This window comes from Gilbertella persicaria (assembly GCF_025201335.1).
Source record: "Gilbertella persicaria strain CBS 190.32 chromosome Unknown B0P05scaffold_7, whole genome shotgun sequence".
Classification (NCBI taxonomy): Eukaryota; Fungi; Mucoromycota; class Mucoromycetes; order Mucorales; family Choanephoraceae; genus Gilbertella; species Gilbertella persicaria.
Window position 1 is genome coordinate 472,289 of NW_026251968.1, and position 18,503 is coordinate 490,791.

General features: G+C 36.6%; 6 protein-coding genes across 6 annotated transcripts; 3 read left to right on the forward strand and 3 right to left on the reverse strand.

Annotated features, from left to right (window-relative positions):
• Positions 1–1,854: 1,854 nt before the first annotated feature.
• Positions 1,855–3,423, reverse strand: B0P05DRAFT_330450 (lipase). The gene is made up of 7 exons (XM_051573551.1): positions 2,764–3,423; positions 2,659–2,716; positions 2,506–2,602; positions 2,273–2,457; positions 2,142–2,222; positions 2,007–2,085; positions 1,855–1,951 (listed from the first exon to the last, which is right to left on the reverse strand). The coding sequence occupies exons 1-7, from the start codon at positions 3,367–3,369 to the stop codon at positions 1,918–1,920; spliced, it is 1,140 nt and encodes a 379-aa protein (XP_051437929.1). The 5' UTR covers positions 3,370–3,423; the 3' UTR covers positions 1,855–1,917.
• A 2,984-nt stretch (positions 3,424–6,407) lies between these two features.
• Positions 6,408–8,325, forward strand: B0P05DRAFT_464058 (sulfate transporter family-domain-containing protein; the record flags this gene model as incomplete). Its single annotated transcript, XM_051574196.1, has 6 exons — positions 6,408–6,560; positions 6,613–6,719; positions 6,776–6,846; positions 6,895–7,056; positions 7,124–7,694; positions 7,737–8,325. Coding segments are annotated over 6 exons (1,653 nt in total), but the record flags the coding sequence as incomplete, so codon positions are not given.
• A 784-nt stretch (positions 8,326–9,109) lies between these two features.
• Positions 9,110–9,955, forward strand: B0P05DRAFT_530108 (uncharacterized protein). Its single transcript, XM_051576823.1, has 3 exons — positions 9,110–9,378; positions 9,428–9,561; positions 9,617–9,955. Exons 1-3 carry the CDS (start codon positions 9,315–9,317, stop codon positions 9,824–9,826), a joined length of 408 nt encoding a protein of 135 aa, XP_051437931.1. The 5' UTR covers positions 9,110–9,314; the 3' UTR covers positions 9,827–9,955.
• Positions 9,946–11,473, reverse strand: B0P05DRAFT_530112 (endopeptidase). Its single transcript, XM_051576824.1, has 3 exons — positions 11,349–11,473; positions 11,119–11,302; positions 9,946–11,068 (listed from the first exon to the last, which is right to left on the reverse strand). The coding sequence occupies exons 1-3, from the start codon at positions 11,417–11,419 to the stop codon at positions 10,118–10,120; spliced, it is 1,206 nt and encodes a 401-aa protein (XP_051437932.1). The 5' UTR covers positions 11,420–11,473; the 3' UTR covers positions 9,946–10,117.
• Positions 11,474–11,631: 158 nt separating this feature from the next.
• Positions 11,632–12,343, reverse strand: B0P05DRAFT_530113 (ribosomal protein L6e-domain-containing protein; the record flags this gene model as incomplete). Its single annotated transcript, XM_051576825.1, has 1 exon — positions 11,632–12,343. Exon 1 carries the CDS (start codon positions 12,334–12,336, stop codon positions 11,632–11,634), a length of 705 nt encoding a protein of 234 aa, XP_051437933.1. The 5' UTR covers positions 12,337–12,343.
• Positions 12,344–16,002: 3,659 nt separating this feature from the next.
• Positions 16,003–18,345, forward strand: B0P05DRAFT_330634 (uncharacterized protein). Its single transcript, XM_051573552.1, has 9 exons — positions 16,003–16,168; positions 16,261–16,462; positions 16,510–16,579; positions 16,635–16,830; positions 16,884–17,345; positions 17,403–17,598; positions 17,651–17,855; positions 17,913–18,263; positions 18,339–18,345. The coding sequence occupies exons 2-8, from the start codon at positions 16,334–16,336 to the stop codon at positions 17,999–18,001; spliced, it is 1,347 nt and encodes a 448-aa protein (XP_051437934.1). The 5' UTR covers positions 16,003–16,168; positions 16,261–16,333; the 3' UTR covers positions 18,002–18,263; positions 18,339–18,345.
• The last annotated feature ends 158 nt before the right edge of the window (positions 18,346–18,503 follow it).

The window sequence follows — 18,503 nt, forward strand, 5'->3', positions numbered from 1 at the left end:
TGACATGCCTTTTGTTTTATGGAATTAACACGGACGCAAATGTACAATTAGCTAATTTAAAGAACATTTCGTTTTTTGTTGTCTATAAATCTTAAGATTTAGCTACTCAAACAGCCAGAGACATAAAATACTGAGTTGAAATTAGGTTACATGATAAATGTTAAGCTATCGTTTGTAGCACTGTTCAATGAGCACTTGTATGAAAGCGGAGTGGTTTAAGGGCAATCAATCCCTTTCTCTTTGATTTCCATGCAGATATATTCGTACTCAACAGCTGAGCCGAATATGCTTTTATGTATTTTTGGACTCAATGCTGTTCATGGGTAGTCTCTTATCGCCTTTGAAGAACCTGTATCGCTGCAAGTGCACAAAAAGGTTTTAGCTAACAACTTTATGCAATTGTATAGAATAGCTGGCCACTTCAACTTATTTATAATAGATGAAGAAATGCTTACAGATGTAATGATAACTCAAAAGTTTAAAAGAAGGCCAGACTGCTTGTTGTCATATTGGCTTATTTTATCAGTGTTGGTAGTGTTGTTATTTCCTTTTAACATCAACTGTCAGTGTTCTGTTTAGATTTGCACTTAAATGAGTCACGCTTATAAATAATTGGTTTATAGTATAAATTAGAAAAAAAAAAAACTTCGTTGGTTTTTGATTGTAATAGCTTTATGTATCGTGCAATCGTTTTTACTCGTATGAATTTCGTTTAGTTGAGTGCCGTTAGCATGTTCCGATGTCTATAGAAGCTGATGAGTGTAACTATAAATCAATGAGATACAAGAAGAACAAAGGTCACAAAGACTTTCTTTCGTATGCATAACATATTGTGCCTAGAAAAGTGAATTTCTTTGTAGTCTTGAAGAGATGCCTCTTCTGATTTCTGGTCCAAACATAATGAAGGGACAAGCTGAAAATAAAAGTTTGCATGCGAGAACGATACGATATGTCTAGTCTACTTTGTGATAAAGTAATGTTACAAGTTTTCATTCATTTTCGATTTATATGCATTTGATAAATCACAATCTCGCATGTGCAGTAAACAACAATATCGATATATTCAATTGACAAAATGTATAAGATAACCAGATGATGTCTTCTTTCTTTTTAATGATATTTCTAGAAGCTTCGGCTTCATGTATTTGAGAAAAAATATGTTGCATATAGTTCTTCACCAAATGAGATGACCTGCAAGCAATCGTCAAAGTGGTCTAAAGCGCATTGTCTAGACCCACCACAAAATGTCTGAGCGACTTTCTCGCTAGCTTTTATAATTATTTGGAGAATAGTATCTTTTTATTTTATTTTATTATAAGCAATCTTTTGATACTACTCTATAAAGCAAATCAAAAGCATTATATCCAGCTAAACTTAAAGATTCAGGTCAACCAAAACTTGAAACACTCGTTATATATGTATTTACTGACAGCCTAAATAAAGTGAATGGTAATGTTAATTATAATGGATCTGAAAACCTTGTGGATGAAGAGAGGGAAGAAAATATCATTGTAAAAATATATGTTGATTTGAGAAAATGTCCCTCGGGTATCATTATCAATTGCTTTTTTCCAATTTGTGTGACACTTTTTCTACGAACGTACACCGTTATTTTTTTTTTCGAAAGAAAAAAAATGCGAAACTTTAATTGGCATAAGATATGCACGTTGAAATAAGCTTTTTCTAGCAGATATTTGGCGTGACAACAAGTATTTTCTTATCAACTGATAGTCATGCTTTTGAGCTCAGTAGTATGCTAAAAATAATTATGTAATAATGGCATCCGCTGCTGTATTGAGTTGCCGCAATTTTAAGGTTCAAAAAAAGGGGTAAATCGAAAGTTTTTTTTTTTTTGTAACAATGACTTTATTAAATGAGTTGATTCTGGGTTTCTTGGCACAGCCGCTATATTATAAATTATTTGCAACCACCTTCGTTAATACCATAGTAGCTATTAGAAATAAAATTAGACATGATTCTATTGTACATATTATAATTTTTCTCACGTCAAGTGGTCATCAATGCTTGTGAAGGGAACAATGGTGTTGGAGCAAGAGTCGGATTCAACAGTGGAGGTACAGATTTCTATGATAAGCTATCAGACAGAGTTCTTTTTATCCAATGTATAGCTTGATACTTACGAACATTGCCGGCGCTCTTGGTCCATGCTTCAACACCAGGGTGGAGGAAATCGAATGAAGCTGGAGGGATGTGAGGAACAACTACAGATCAAAGTTAGTCGAGTACTCTTTAAATATTGTTACACACTTACTATCTCTTTCGTTCACAGAACGAGAGACGGTAATACCAGTGCCCTGAACATAGTAAGCGAAGGCAGGATTACCGACACGAGGACAACCAGCGGTGTAGATGAAAAGATTAGACTTGTTGAGACGAGATTCACGTTGGTAGAGATCCATACCAGCGAGCAGAGCCAAAGCACCACCAAGAGAGTGACTATTTATAAATATCAATAAAGATGTATTAAAGATCAGTTATATTTACCCAGTGACAACGACCTTGTAGTCAGGGTAAGAAGTGAGTTGACCTTGAATAGTGGAGAAGTAAGAGGAAACAGCACTCTTGGCAGCATTGTAGAAACCTAGTAAGGTATATTTAGCAAAGGGCTCGAAATTAAAAAAGAATATGTCTTTATACCTGTGTGGACCTTGGTACCAGATACAGGTGTGTAGTTGGTCAAACCAAAGTTTAAGTTCTAAAAGAGTTAAATTAGATATTATAAGAAAAAATTGTTGAACTTACAGTAACCCAGTTAGAGAGAGTCTTGCTACCACGGAATGCCAAGTAGATGGTCTTATCAGCATCACTTCTCATGACAAAACCAACAGTATCGGCACCAACATTAAAAGAAGTTATGACCTTACCATCAGAAGCAAAGGCCTTACATTGAGTGCAAGTCCAAGTCTTGGAGGAAGTGACAGCATCACAGTAAGCAGTAGCAGCAATACCAGCATACTTCTTGAAGGTGGCAACTTGAGCAGAGGTAGCGGCAGTAATACCACTGGTAGCAGCCAAGAGAGTAACTGGGGGAGCATCATTAGGAGTTGACATGGTCATTCCAGCAATGGTGCTGGAGTCACGCTTATCGAACTTGTAGGTACCACCGTGAGCAGCATACCATTCCTTGTTCTTTTCAATGTTTGCACTTTCAACATCATGATTTCCGCTGGGAACCTTGACAGCTTGAGTACGGCTTGAGATGATAGGGGGAAGAGTGTCGAGAGCAGAAACGGTGTGATTAGCTGAGCTGTTGCCAGCAACAGGAGCAGCATGAGAAGAACCAATCAATAAGCATGATGCCAAAATCAAAATGTTGGCGCTTTGAGAGATAGAAGTGAAAGAAACCATTTTAGTCTAAGGGAAAGGAATTTATATTAAATAAATAAGGATTGGGAAGTTGTTGTTAATGGAAAAAAAAAAAGGAATATACATGAAGATGTCTCTTTATATACGAAAGAAAAAAAATTGATTGTCAATAGCATATTAGTTACCAGATAGTTGGAGTAACGCAGCTTATTCAAGTATGGTTACATTTTACTTAGCACAGGCTATCTGAAGTACATGTGTAATTCTCATTAAGCCAGAGCAAAAACTGTTCTATGCAGTTACACAAAATCGATATAATCTTTTTACGAGGCATTTTTTTTTTCTCATCATAAACACAGTGCAGCAGCAACCAAAGGAAATTGCGGGGAAATCTGCAAAAATTAAATTATGACTTGTCAATGTACATAACAAACAAACATTAATAAGCAAAATAAAAAACGTTTTCATTGTTTACATAACTATATGCATTCAAATTCAAACTTTCCGTAGTTTAAACGTTGATAAATTTATAGTTTGTGATATTGTACTTTGTGCAAAGTAAATTACAGTCTCTTACACAGATTTAAAAAGATGTAAGAGCTAAAGCAGTGCTACATGAACCTTTTGATATCAATCGAACCCATAGAATTGTATTTTTCCCTATACGGTGTAACGATCACTGTAATAATATTTGTCCAACTATAAGAACATCATTTCAATGAAATTTCTCACTGTTCCTGAATTTTCAATTTCATCACATAACGTGGATTTCATGTGTAGAGCCAAAAGAGCAATTTTGAGTTGCTTTGATCAAATATGCAATTCTTCATTACAAACTCTAGTTAGTTTACTTCATGGAAAGAAGAGAATGGAATTGTTTCAATGGATCGAGTAGTACATTATAAAATTGATAATTTGCAAACCTTGAATATATGAATTGAGAAAAATAGAGTGTCATCAGATTAAAAGTTTATGCTTTTGAGCTCATGTTGTTCTTGGCAATCTTTTTTTTGCAATTAACATGCTAGTCATACTATTTTGCATCAGATCACAATGAGGAACGTACATGTCATGCAAACACATTATTCAACCCAGATAAAAAATACATGCAAACTCAGCTTCTGTCGATAGCTACAGAAAGCTTCATTGGTACTTATATATGGGCCTGTATTACTTGAGAATAGATCCTTTGAATTATAGTGACTTAAATTATCACTAAATTGAAACAAGTTTAAGTTTCAAATGCTGCGAGGGAGATAAAATTAAGGGTATACATAAATTATTTTTTTACAAATAGAACAAGATGTTTTTACAAAAAAAGCTATTATCTGCAAAATCTCTTTAATTTCTAGTTTCATACATGGGCAAAAAAGATATGCATGATTTAGAAATTTTTACTGATAGACATGTTTCAAATAATGTAAGCATTCCTATTCCTGCTATCTTAATTTGGGTGCTTACATTTGGCCATCAGTTAAAACTTCTTATACTTGAAACTGCAGCATGAATGTTTTCAGGCACGAATAGAAGCATATCTAAGACTTCCTTGACCAACATATCTGTGGCAGGCGAAGTCAACTACAGTATGACCAGATGAAGCCAATCAATATCAAGAAAAATTCACGCCTAAAGCACTTGTTATTAATTGAGATCATTTAGATCATCTACTTATATCAAATAAAGGCATATGTATAATATGCACTTGTCACTGAGAGAAAAAATGATTTACTTGATCTTGTGTGTTGTAAATTTGAATCTACAAACAGAATAAGGGAGTAATTAGAGTCTTAAAAGCTCAGTACATATCAATTTTTATCTGAAATATGTATATATTACTTTAGTAATTCAATACGCATTGATGTGCTATATTACTTGACTTGAGCTGCCATCATCAAAAATAACAGGATTTGATTCGAGGAAAAAAAGGAAAACCTTGTACACATGTCTTGTAACATTACTTTAACTACTAACCATTTTACTGATAAGCTGAAACTTGCCTAGATAAAGGTTACTAGTATTTTACAAAAATAGTTTCAAACTGAAAAAACTTACTTCAAAGTTTATTTCGGCTTGAAAAGCTTTAGATATAAACAGACTTAAGGGTATTCATTTATCAATTAGCTTTGATTGCAAATCTGTTCAGAAGGAGGCACAATCGCGCTTGAATAAGAGTGCAACCTTTCTATTCAAAGTCAGAAAAGGATTGTAGTACGAAAAAACACTGCTCACTTTGATCGTTTGTCAAGCAATTTGCAACTTATTGGACAGTTTGATGGTAATGGAATAAATATCTTCTAATAATAGAGAAAGTTCATTTATAAAGTTGAGTTTCTTTTGTATGGCCAATCAGATATTCCATTCTAATCATGAGCATCATTCTTTATTATAAGCAACATCAACGCTGTTTTTTGGCCTTATCTGAATCTATAGTGTAGAATCAGGCAAGTGACTATACATAAAATTCTCTCCTCAAAATAAGACAGTCCAGTCCCAGATTGTATCAAGTATGCTTGGTGTTGTCACTTCTTGTAGGATGCTTGGTCTTATGATTTTTTGCTTCTCTTTCTTTTTCATATAAGAAGTATTGTGCTTTAAGGTATTGAGTATTTGCATATTTAAAAGAGAAAAGCAACTTTGGTCTGGTTAGAACAATGCATATTTTTTCTCAACTATAGCAATATGCAATCGCTTGATAAGACAATAAATGAAAGCATGGATCATCAAATAATTGCAGCAAGTATGATGGTGATTTGATGCTAATGGAATATTGATTATCCAACTAAGTATAGCAAAAAAAAGGAGTTGTTAGCGAATTTTTGTCTTGTATAAACGATGTAATTCTGCCTAACATGTATCAAAATTTGCTAAAATGAGAAGTTGTTTTTTAGCATAAAATATGTGCATATGTTGTATCTATCCAGCATAAACACCCTCCCCCTCCCCCTCTCCTGATGACCCCCTTTCTTTAACCTTATAACCTTCTGCTTATCCCTGAGCGCATATAAATTGCCAAACCCACTAATGATATAACAGTTTTACTCTTTTGTCTTAAATCTTATATCTTATCGTGTAAAGAGAAAATGAAGGAAGAATTGCCAGTTATAATAGATTACACACCAAAGTCATTGAGTTACAAAGGAAAAAAATTCATGCGAAAAATACCTAGTCTTCTCAAGATTTACCTGATTAGCATATTTCCAATCATTCAATGGATTCATAGATACAATACTACGGTAAATTAAAATATATCTTTTAAATAAAAACATGGACTTACAATCACTTTAGTGGCTAGTACAAGATATGATTGCAGGCATCACTGTTGGCATTGTTATCGTGCCTCAAAGTATGGCTTATGCCAAAGTTGCCAATCTTGATCCTCAATATGGTTTATAGTATGAAAAAAGAAGGAACACTTGATTGATCAAAAAGCTTTGCTTATTGTGTGTAGCTCTTCATTTGTAGGAAGTACCCTTTATTGCTTTTTTGGCACTTCAAAAGACATTAGTGTCGGACCCATTTGTAAAGATCCCTAGCTTTTTGAAGCTTTTCGCACTCACACCACTATAGCTACTGTGTCACTTCTTATCAGTACTGCGGTCAATTCTGTAATTAATGCAAATCCTAACATAACACCAGCCGAAGTAGCAGTGAGTCTCGGTTTGCATGCAGGAATTATCAGTATCGTCATAAGTCTACTTCGTTTAGGTATTCTAGTAGATTTTATTCCTGGTATGTAAATAGGTTTCGATTAAAACATGTCAATCAACACTATCTTTTTTATATTATTTTTTCAAAGAGCCTGCTATTGCAGGATATATGACTGGGTCTGCAATCACCATTGTTATCAGCCAATGGCCAAAACTATTTGGAATACCAGATGTATCAACTCACGCTTCACCTTATATGATATTTGGTCAATTTTTTGCCAAGATCTCGCATACCCATATTGATGTTGCTTTTGGCCTATCATCACTAGTGTTTCTGTATAGTGTTCGTTACATTTGTGTAAAAATCAAACCTCAATCACGCATTTTACAAAAATTTGTTTTCCTGTTCGGTATAATGAGAAATGGCTTGATCGTTATTGTTGGTACCATAATTTCATTTCTGATTAATATGGGTAGAGACGATAGCCTTTTCTCAATTATTAAGACAGTTCCTGCAGGTTTTGATGCTATGGCTGTACCTCGTCTTCATCTAGATATATTTAAAAAAGCAGGAGGCATAATTCCATCCATTGTCTTAATCTTGGTTTTGGAGCACATTTCAGTTGCGAAATCTTTCGGACGAATTTGCGATTATCAGATTGATCCAGATCAAGAAATTCTGGCTATCGGCATGAGTAATGTTATCGGATCATTTTTTGGGTAACGAATATAGTTATATACAACTTGCTCATCCAATCTTAGAGGTTTTCCATCAACAGGGGCCTTTTCCCGTACAGCTATTATGGCCCGGTCAGGTAGTCGTACGCCTATGGCCGGTGTATTCTCAGGGGCTGTAGTTCTTTTAGCACTTTATGCTCTTACACCCGCATTTTATTATATACCAGATGCAGTATTGGCTGCAGTTGTTATTCATGCTGTATCTGATTTGGTATCTGGAAGCAAATATCTTAAACAGTTATGGCATTCAAATCCAATTGAGATAGCAGTGTGGGCTGGAGCAGTCATTGTTACGATTTTCATAGATGTGCAAGCAGGTATCTACACGGCTGTAGGTCTCTCATTGATAGTCATGCTTTATAAAATGGCGAGGCCTGCAGTCACAGTGTTGTCTAGAGTTCCTTCGATACAAGGCCCCAATAAATCAGGCACCATGGCATTAGAAACAGACGAGAACTATTTCTATGTTAATGAGATGGACTCTAACTTTCAAGACAATTTGGTCAAATTACCTAAAGGCATCCTTGTACTTAAGCTCTCGGACTCTATCATTTATCCTAACGCTGAATATATTTCAGACAAGATTGTTCATATTGTCAAACAGAGAACAAGATGTGCAAATATACTCGATATAAACAAGAGCAATCATGATCGACTTTGGAATCAAGGCAGCCAAGAAAATTTTCAATCAACATTGCCAGTCTTGGAAGTTATTATTTTAGATTTTAGTGCTGTCAGTCGTTTGGATTCGACTGCCTTACAAATGTTGAGGACAACGCAAGACACTATTGACAGATATACTGGGAAAAAAGTAGAATGGCATTTTGCTGGCTTATGCCAAAGTGTACGACGGTCTTTGTTGTATGCTCAGTTTGGTTTGCTAGAGGGATACGACATCAACATGAAGCAATGCAGTTCTTCGACTTCTTCTGATAAGTCGCTTATTTCTTCAATGTCTGACAAAGAACAACAAAGAACCACATCGTCTTCAGAACTTAAACCCAATAAAACAGGTGCAGAAACAGGCTTTATGTTGTCTCAACATTCGGTGCATGATTTCGAAACAGGTTCTACTAGTGTTACTAATACAAATCCAAACAATTCTGACTCGACAAGAAAAGAACATATGCCCATTGATCGATATCCGTGCTTTCATTGGGATGTGAATACAGCTGTTCGGCGCATATGTAAGAAAAGATGCGAGGCCTAACGGATTTGAAACGAGATAAGCATAGGTCTCTTCAACAATTCATGCATTAATGCAAAGAAATATATGTAATTGAGCTAAAATATAAAACGGCAAAATATTTTAAAAGGGACCGAAATAAATGCGTATTTGTAATGATTTATAATGAAATTTATCGCATCTGCTTGTTTCAATGGTAAACAACCCAGTACGAACCGTCTGTTTAGTTAAATAGTGCTTATAAGTAAATGTATACATACAATTTAGCCATGTAGGAGAATAGTATGACTTTTATTATATATGTGACTATATCTCATTGCTGTTTTGCTTTACTCCTGAATATATTCAAAGTTGGATAAATACGAGAAACTTGAGCTATCTCTCTTTTATTATTCTTTTTGTTCAATCATATCACAATGGTCAAAGATGCTTTTTTAATTGGCTTAGGAGCCCTTGTGTTAACTGTTCAAGGACAAGAAGGTAGCCAAAAATCCTAACTATAAAACAAGTTTTATTAACTCTAAGCCAGCTACTACTACCAAAATCATGAACATACCTACTGATTTTCCTTTGGCTATTCCTACAGCAATCCCTTCAGAAATAATAGCTTCTATTAGTAATTTAGTGAATAATCCTGCCAGTATACAATCTTATGTTGCTCAGGTAAATTGCTTTTTCATTGTCTCTCTCGAATTCCTTGCTAATTGTCTTTTAAAAGGCTTCTGCACAAATCAGTAATCTCCCCTCGCAGTATCAAGCATCTGCTTATAGTATATTATCGAAAGTAAGTCAGTCTATTGCAGCTGCAAAACCAAAAAACACAGACAGCCATAAGCCACCCACTTCATCCTATGCATATCAATCATTTCAACCCATATCTCTTATCGGGGCACTTGTCATTACCACTTTTATTGCCTCGCTCATGTAATAAACAACACGAAATGACGTTTACTTAACAAGCAGCTAACAAGAAAAGAAAGTCATAATGATTGTATATATACACACACATCTAGATACATTCAAATGCATTATTTGGAAGACTTTTGTTTTGTTTGTAGTTAATAGTTACTATACATTTCATTTATTTTCATTCACAAGATGTGAGAATTCAAACTTCAAGTTTTTCATTAAGATTGTTTCAGATTCATGCCTTGACTTGAATAAGTTTTTATTACTTGAGCTGTACAATTTGTTCTCCTTAAAAAATGTGTATATTTCTTTACTTGGCTTCAGCAAGACCAACTCTGTTGTTACCAAGATCGTACACACTATAGAATTTACGAAGGAAAACATCACCAACAATCCAAAGAGGACCAGCTGGTTCAGGGATATCCATACCCATAAAACCAGAGATACATTGATCTTGCACCTTAAGAACATAGTCTTCACCATTCAAACAGAAGTTCTTGCCACTGAAAACAAAGCAGAATTCAGGAAGGCTAGGGACAAGAGAGCAATCAAGAACGTATTGACCAGCCCAGTTCTTCTCAGCGCCAAGCTCATGGTTGATTAAATCAGCAATGGTAGTGGGAGCAACAATAAGAGAAGAACCTGTATCAATGGCGGCACCGACAGGATCCAAATCAACATATTCTTCGCCAAATTTAATATTTTCAAGTTCAATTTCCCAATAACCTTTTCTTCTGACATCAGACCAAGTAATGTTGCCCTTGTAGTGATCATGATCAATACCACCAAACACAAGTTCGCCACCATCTTGTTCACCACCCTTGTTGACATCATTTAACCAGAAAGAAAAGAGGGGCTCATCAACCAAATCTTTGTTGACCATGTTGTAGAAGGGAGGAACAGTGCGCTTAACAGAGATAGTGTCATAACCAAGACCAAAGATACCGTCAAACTTGGCGAATGCAAAAGTAAAACCAGGTTCTTTAACAGATTCAGCAAAACCTTGGTTTTCAACATCAATACCCGCAACACGAAGGGTATCTTGACTAATGAAACCTTCCAATGAACCAGTACCGTATTGAATAGCAAATTCAGTACCGTTCTCGACAAAGGTGCGGGATTGGCTAGAGTCGTAACGTTTGTGCAAGAAACAAGCGATAGAAGTACAATGAGTAGAAGGCACCCAAAGATTAGAAGAACCAGTATCAAAAACGACCGAGAATGTTTGGGGAGGAGTACCAATTTCGATGTCACCATAATACTAGAGATAACCAAGTCAGTCTACATGCTACGCGTACGTATATTACTTACTTGGGCATTCATATAATTAGAAATAGGAACGCCATGCTCAACACTACCGTCAGGCTTCACTTGGAATGGAGTGACACTGGCTTGACGCTGAGAGTTGAAGTATCTTTGAGTCAAATATTCACCGGTATTAGCATAACGCTGGAGTTTTTCAGAAGGAGACTCGTTTACTTTTTTGATGGGAATTCTATTTTGTATTAGGATGCGCGGGAACTTTATGCAGTTTTATTTACCTTGTGAGTGCAGCTTGAGAAATAGTTGCAAACACAGTGGCAACAATAGCAGACAAGGCAAAAATCTTCATTTCTTTAAATAAGTAAAAAGGAAAAAAAAGAGTGCGAGAAAAAATATTCTCTTTTTATACATTCGGGCTTTAACCATGATGATGATGAAGCATCATTGGTGATGTCATTTTTTCCTTTTTTGAAAATGATTTCCATGCAACAAAAAATGTATTTTTTCTTCTTTTTTGGTTGTTTATTAACGGTTAATTCAAAGCTATAATTATAAATAAACTTAGAACTTCATGTTGTGAGGGAATTGACCCTTAGTCAAACCGAAGGTAGAAGCCAAGTATTGACGGAGGAAAGGAGTCTTAGCAACAACTTCGAGGAGAGCCTTGTCAACAGCCTTTTGATCGGCAGCCTTGGATTCAGGGAAAGCAGCCTTCTTTTGTTCACCTTCGAGGAAAGCCTTTTCAGCCTTAGCAGACTTCTTGAAGTAAGCATCGTTAAACTTTTCATCAACCTTGACAGAAGAAATGTCGAGCTTGGTGGAAGTAGCAATAACGTAGGCTTGGTTGACACGTCTCAAGGGGACACCGTTAACCTTGAAGGGGCCGGTGACGAGCAAGAGACCAGAGTCGAGTTGCTTCAAGACAACAACACGCTTACCACGGTAACGACCAGCCAAAAGGATGACAACAGAACCAGGAACGATGCTCTTACGGAGAGGAGTCTTCTTGGCAGTCTTACGGGTAACCTTGGGTTGAGGAATATCCTCAGCAGGGTAGAAACGAGAGGCCTTTTGGGCAGGGACGGTACGCTTACCACCGTTCTTGGCACCCTTAACTTCAACAGTCTTTTCAGCAGCAGCAGTCTTGGCGGGAGCAGCAACAGCAGTTTGCTTACGCTTGTGCTGAGCCTTCTTGGAGTAGGCAACAGAACGGGAGTAGCGAGAGACGCCAGGAGCAAGGAAGCTGTTTCTAGGTGCGTGGGGCATTATAGCTATAAAAATCAGAGTAAGTTACATGTACTCCTTCCTACTAGCATAGAAGATGGATAGTGAATGCATATGTTATCATGTCTACCGTATATATATATATATATATATATGTGCGTGTTTATGCATACATGTAGACACATAGAATTGTAGTGTTGAGTTCATTTCAAAGTTGCATTCGAAATCGATTCCAAGCTCCAATGACTAGGCTCATTATCACTAACCCACGCTTAATTTTCGACAAGATAGCTCTTAATATGCCATCAAGTATGGATGTGGCACTAAATTGATGGTTCTGATAGTTGCTTTAGCTGTATCGATTGTTGTAGGCGTAGGATGTTTGATTGATTGACACATTTAAAAACGGATGGATCCGTTCGTTTGATGGATAGTGCCATTGATGTTTTTTTTTGCTCTTATCATAGAAAACCCCAAAAGACAACCATTGCAACATATACATCCATCCATCCATTTTCATTTAGCTAGATATTGCATCTATGGCATTTATAAGTACCTTTGGCAATCACGAAAAAGAGGATGATGCTTTAAAGATTCACTATGGATATTTAACGCATCCCTCTTTGCCCGGTGAAATCTCACCGCAGAAATTCTGGCTCTGAAATTAATTTTTTTCATCCAATGAAATATACCGTTATTTGAATGCTTCGCTTTTTTTCAGCTCAAACAATGGTAGAGTTGTAGTTCTCTATGCGTAGTTTGTAGAAAGAAAAGTCTTGCTTGGAGTTTGTTGTAACTGAATTTAATTGAGAGAAATTTCTTATTTTACAATCAATTTCTATTCTTTGTCAATTTTCACTCTTGTGAAGAGTAGGAAAATGTTCTTTTTTTTTTTTTTTTTTTTTTTACCAAAAAAGACAAAGGTTTTATAGACACTTTACATAACGCTTTGCTTTTGTTTATGTCGCAATTAATTGGTGTATTCTCTAGAGCTATGTGCTCCTTATGAAAAAAACTTATCTCCAAAAGCACGCCATTGGACTCACTCTGTGTACAATACACTTTGAAATCCCAAAATATCTTAGAGTTTAACCCTTCTAGTAGCCGAGCACTGCCAGCATCTTGGTTGAAGGTCTCTTTCATAGCCAAACTTCTATTATGTGTATATTTAAATTAGAAATAAATTTATTGTAACAACCAATTGTACCTTCTTTATGTCTCTTAAGATATCAAGTATTGATGTCTTCTTACTCTTCAATATTTGATTGTTACTGTAAAAGCATCATAATAACTTATTTAACATTGCATTGAAGCTCAGTTGGGACCTTTCTTTTTCTTTATCTTTTTTTTTTTGCAACTATGACAGATCTTAAAGCAGTATACAATAATACCACTACCAACACAACACACTCTTTTACTGTGTCTCTTGAAAGCAACAAGACACTAACAGAGTCTATTGTATTTTTACAGAATCAAATTAATACCTTCTTAACACATACTTTGGAAAACGAAAGAAAGTCAACTACAGTACCCACAGTTCAAGAAGACGAAGCCGAGAAACAACAACAAGAAGAGGAAGAAGCACTAGAAGAGGAAGAAGAAAAGAAAGATGAGTCTATGTCTTTAGATAGACCAGAATTGACTGAAGAACAAGTTGTAAAGAAACAAAAAACTGGTGACTCTTGAGAAGATTCAAGTAGTTTGATACGCGTATTGATATATATACTATTTCCACTTATTATTATTAGGACACTTTTTGTAATAAAAATGGAACAAAAACAAGTTAAAAATTGGAACAAATCTCGAAAAAGATTACTTCTTTTTCTGCACAAAATTCCTTCCTTCTCTTTTGTGTAATTTCAACTCTAAAAACTATCTTTTCTTCATTTTCCAAACATTTTTATTAATTAAATATAGTATTTTCGGAAAGTATTCGTGCACTAATAATTTTTCGTTTTGTGCAATAAAAATAAATAAATCGTGCGGACTTGGAAAACAATTTCGAGCAAAAAAATTAGTCAATGATGCAGAAGTAGAAAAAAGTTGGGTCAAAAAATTCATGCAAGGTGCACGAAAATAATATGTTTATTAGATTGGCTTTCTGTTCAAACAATCATCAAACATAGACATAGAATGTCTACAGAACCCCTTCAAGTCGCTCAAAAGGACTTTGTTACAGGCGTCTGTTATTCTGGAGGTGAGTGTTTCCTCTTTCAAAAGTTTCTCTCTTTTGACCTTGCTCTTGCAAACGGCCCAAAATCCTTCAATGGGGTTAAGGGTTGGTGAATATGGAGAAAGGTAGACGCAGCCATATCCTCTGCTTTCTATATACTTTCTTATGTCTTGGTGCGTATGGATAGGCGCATTGGCCATGACTATATATCTATCCTTGAAGATCTCGTGACGATCCAAAATATCCAAGGTACTAGCAATAAAGTTGAAGTAATGGCCAGTCACTGTTCCTCCTTTGCCCTTGTTTGCGACAGTTGAGTTTTTTCCTGTCAACTTTCTTTTCTTTGCGGGCTCCGCTACCTTGGGCTGTTTGATCTTGATATTGACAACACCGTGAGCAGATATAGCACCAAGAATAGTCGTGGTCTTTGCTCTTGTCTTTGGGACTGTGACAATGGCAGGATCACCTTTTTTAGACCAACCATAAGAGCGCTTCAAGTTGATATGGAATGCAGATTCATCAATAAAAACGCAGTTGCTCATATAATCCATGTCAGTCTCTTCCCAGTGTTTCACCCATTGATATCTAGCTTCAATTTTCTCAGGAGAATTTCGCTCAACTGAATAAAGCTTTGCTCGCTTGAAGCTGAGATTGCACTTTGTAGTGACAAACTCATACAAAGCAGTCTTTGAGATCCTCAAAGCTACTCGTAAGACACTCCATCATCTCTTCCAAGACCATTTCAGGCTTTCCATCAATAGCTTCAATTAGACACTCCTTATGAGCATCATTGAGGATTGCAGGTCTTCCAAGCTTCCGCTTACCATCTACAGTCCTTTCCATAGCGACCTCACTGTCCTTTTCCAAGCTCGCCTCTCCTTGCTTGAACCATGTTTGTGCTGTCGTTGGTGGTATACCAAGCTGTTTAGCAGCACCTAGGACACCCATATTCTTTTCATATACTAACTGAAAGAAGTTACTATTGTCCTCAGGACTGTACTTCCGATAGGTCTTCTCAGAAATCCCACCAGCATCTCCCGCAATACGGTTTGTGGTGTTGCTTTCAGTCTTCATAACATCTTTGGCTGCTTTTTCAGGAGGCATGAGATCAGTGTACATTGCGAAATCTGTAACATCTCCTAAGGGGAAAGTCTCGTCATCCACTTCCATTGCAAACTCAAGATGCTCTTCTTCATTCTCATTCGTTAGGTTTCCGTTTCCATCATAAACAAAGTTACTCATTTTCAACTAATTTTTTTGCTCGAAATTGTTTTCCAAGTCCGCACGATTTATTTATTTTTATTGCACAAAACGAAAAATTATTAGTGCACGAATACTTTCCGAAAATACTGTAAGTTGAAACAAATTAAAAAAAACGAATTTAGCATCTTAGTGTATTTTTAAGAACACGCTGTTTATATTCGAGGCCATAAATTCAGACAATTTATTAGCTGCTATGGTTAGTAATTATAGAACCAAGATATCAAAAGCAACCCAAAGGTAACAGCAGCCATGAAATCCTCTTCCTTTATATTGTCTTGTTGAGACACACAAGAGAACAATAAATGAATTTGTTTCTATCAACAGGTTCAGATCCCGTACAAGTCTTTCTCGATAGGATATTTGGTAAAATAGCATCAAAGCAATTCAACTCCAGATGCAGTTGTATTCTTTCTACTTTACCGGACTTTTTATTTTCTTGTAAGTACCTTTTTCTTTTCTTTTTTTTCTTTTCTCTCTCTCTCTATCTCTCTCTTCTTGTCCTCTTAACTAATTTTTTTCTTTTCGGTAAGCTATTAATAAGGCTTTTGATACTCTCGCTTCATCTTGCTCATCTTGCTCATCTTGCTATTGTTCTATAGAAAAATGGCTTTCTTTGTCCGCCCTTCCAAATACCGCCACGTCTACGGTACCTGTGCCAAAAGAGACTTTTGTTATGACAATGTTCGCGTCAGTGCAAACGCTTGGGACACAAACATGGTGAAGGCCAATCCTGTAAGTCGTTCGCGTACTTGTACTACAGACTAACATGATTTGCCTAGCTTTTCATTTCCGTCAATTGGCAAGCCTCTGGTGGCGGTGCTTTTGCTGTTCTTCCTCACTCTCAAGTCGGTAAGTTGTGTGAGGATGTGGATTGGATATGAGATACTGATGGCATAGGATATAGGCAAGTTACCCGATAACTATCCTCTCTATAGAGGTCACACAGGTCCTGTCCTTGATACTGATTTCAATCCTTTTAACGATTATGTCATTGCTTCCGGATCTGAAGACAGTAAAATCATGATCTGGAATATCCCTGAAGAATACGCTGAAGATCAAATTGAAGTTACTCCCGTCTTGAAATTATCTGGTCACAGTCGGTAAAGTACAGAACAAAAAAGAAAAAGAGAACTTGTTACTAAAGACTATACAGTAAGGTTGGCCATGTTCTTTTCCATCCTGTTGCGGAAAACGTTTTGGCTTCTAGCAGCACTGATTTGACTATCAAATTATGGGATATTGAAAAGGGCGTTGAAAAGCAAGAAATTACAGGTCACAATGAAATCATTCAATCCATCGCTTGGAATTACAATGGTTCTCTTATGGCAACCACTTGTAGAGACAAAAAGCTTCGTATTTTCGATGTGCGCACCAACAAGATTGTTCAAGAAGGCCCTGGTCATCAAGGTATTAAGGGATCCCGTGTAGTCTGGCTTGGTGATATGGATCGTTTGGCCACTACTGGTTTCTCCCGCATGAGTGATCGTCAATTGAATTTGTGGAACACTTCTGATTTGTCTAAGCCTATCAAATCTGAGTTCTTGGATACTTCTTCTGGTGTCATCATGCCTTTCTATGATCCCGATACCAAGATGTTGTATCTTGCTGGTAAGGGGTAAGTGTTTAGAGTAGATCAGAAGGACAAACACCTTATTTATGTCTTGTTCTATAGTGATGGTAACATTCGTTACTATGAATATGACAATGATGCTTTGTATCTTCTCTCTGAATACAAGGCTATTGAACCTCAAAGAGGTATGGGCTTCTTGCCCAAGCGTGCTGTTCAAGTCAATGAATGTGAAGTTGCCAGAGCATACAAAGTTGGTACTACCTTGATTGAACCTATTTCATTCACTGTCCCTAGAAAGGTATGATGGCAATGCATGTGTTTGTTCCATGCTAAACTTATTTTTTCTATAGTCTGACGCCTTCCAATCTGATATCTTCCCTCCCTGTCTTAGTGACGAGCCTGCTCTTACTGCTGATGAATGGTTTGAGGGCAAGAATGCTAACCCCAAGTTGATTGATCTTGAAGTTGGTTTCACTGCCAAGGCTAAGAAAGAATTCACACCTTCTGCTCCTGTTGAAGAACCCAAGCCTGAAGCCTCTAACACAACCACTTCTGGTAAAAAAGACGTAAGTAGAAGAGAGTTTAATTGCATGAATCTCATCTGTGTTTTAGTACCAAGAAGCTTACAACCAAGCCACCAAAGAAAACGAAGAATTAAAGAGTCAAATCAGTCAAAAGGATACAAAGATTCGTGTTCTTGAAATCGAACTTGACAAACTCAAGACGGAACTGGCTGAATTAGCTTTGGCCAAAAAGAATGAAGCCAAGGCTGCTGAGCAAGCAGAGACGGTCAAGGTTGAACAACCTAAAGTAGAAGAACCTAAGATTGAAAAAGTAGAAAAGGTCGAAGAACCCAAGATCGAAGAACCCAAGGTCGAAGAATCCAAGATCGAAGAACCCAAGGTCGAAGAGCCAAAGGTCGAAGAATCCAAGATCGAAGAACCCAAGGTCGAAGAACCCAAGGTCGAAGAATCCAAGATCGAAGAACCCAAGGTCGAAGAGCCAAAGGTCGAAGAACCCAAGATCGAAGAACCCAAGGTCGAAGAGCCAAAGGTCGAAGAACCCAAGATCGAAGAACCCAAGGTCGAAGAGCCAAAGGTCGAAGAACCCAAGATCGAAGAGTCAAAGGTCGAAGAGCCAAAGATTAAAGAGCCAAAGATTAAAGAGCCAAAGGTCGAAGAACCCAAGACTGAAGAACTTGAA

What these genes read in the sequence shown, in the direction of transcription:
- B0P05DRAFT_330634 (XM_051573552.1), top strand. Translation starts at nt 16,334, where the DNA reads ATGGCTTTCTTTGTCCGCCCTTCCAAATACCGCCACGTCTACGGTACC. An exon ending in AAATTATCTGGTCACAGTCG is followed by an intron (nt 16,831 to 16,883) that starts GTAAAGTACAGA and finishes AAGACTATACAG; the next exon opens with TAAGGTTGGCCATGTTCTTT. An exon ending in CATTCACTGTCCCTAGAAAG is followed by an intron (nt 17,599 to 17,650) that starts GTATGATGGCAA and finishes TTTTTTCTATAG; the next exon opens with TCTGACGCCTTCCAATCTGA.
- B0P05DRAFT_530112 (XM_051576824.1), bottom strand. Translation starts at nt 11,419, where the DNA reads ATGAAGATTTTTGCCTTGTCTGCTATTGTTGCCACTGTGTTTGCAACT. An exon ending in TCTCAAGCTGCACTCACAAG is followed by an intron (nt 11,303 to 11,348) that starts GTAAATAAAACT and finishes AATACAAAATAG; the next exon opens with AATTCCCATCAAAAAAGTAA. An exon ending in CTAATTATATGAATGCCCAA is followed by an intron (nt 11,069 to 11,118) that starts GTAAGTAATATA and finishes GGTTATCTCTAG; the next exon opens with TATTATGGTGACATCGAAAT.
- B0P05DRAFT_330450 (XM_051573551.1), bottom strand. Translation starts at nt 3,369, where the DNA reads ATGGTTTCTTTCACTTCTATCTCTCAAAGCGCCAACATTTTGATTTTG. An exon ending in TGGTACCAAGGTCCACACAG is followed by an intron (nt 2,603 to 2,658) that starts GTATAAAGACAT and finishes ATACCTTACTAG; the next exon opens with GTTTCTACAATGCTGCCAAG. An exon ending in TACAAGGTCGTTGTCACTGG is followed by an intron (nt 2,458 to 2,505) that starts GTAAATATAACT and finishes ATTTATAAATAG; the next exon opens with TCACTCTCTTGGTGGTGCTT.
- B0P05DRAFT_530108 (XM_051576823.1), top strand. Translation starts at nt 9,315, where the DNA reads ATGGTCAAAGATGCTTTTTTAATTGGCTTAGGAGCCCTTGTGTTAACT. An exon ending in AACTGTTCAAGGACAAGAAG is followed by an intron (nt 9,379 to 9,427) that starts GTAGCCAAAAAT and finishes ACTCTAAGCCAG; the next exon opens with CTACTACTACCAAAATCATG. An exon ending in TACAATCTTATGTTGCTCAG is followed by an intron (nt 9,562 to 9,616) that starts GTAAATTGCTTT and finishes GTCTTTTAAAAG; the next exon opens with GCTTCTGCACAAATCAGTAA.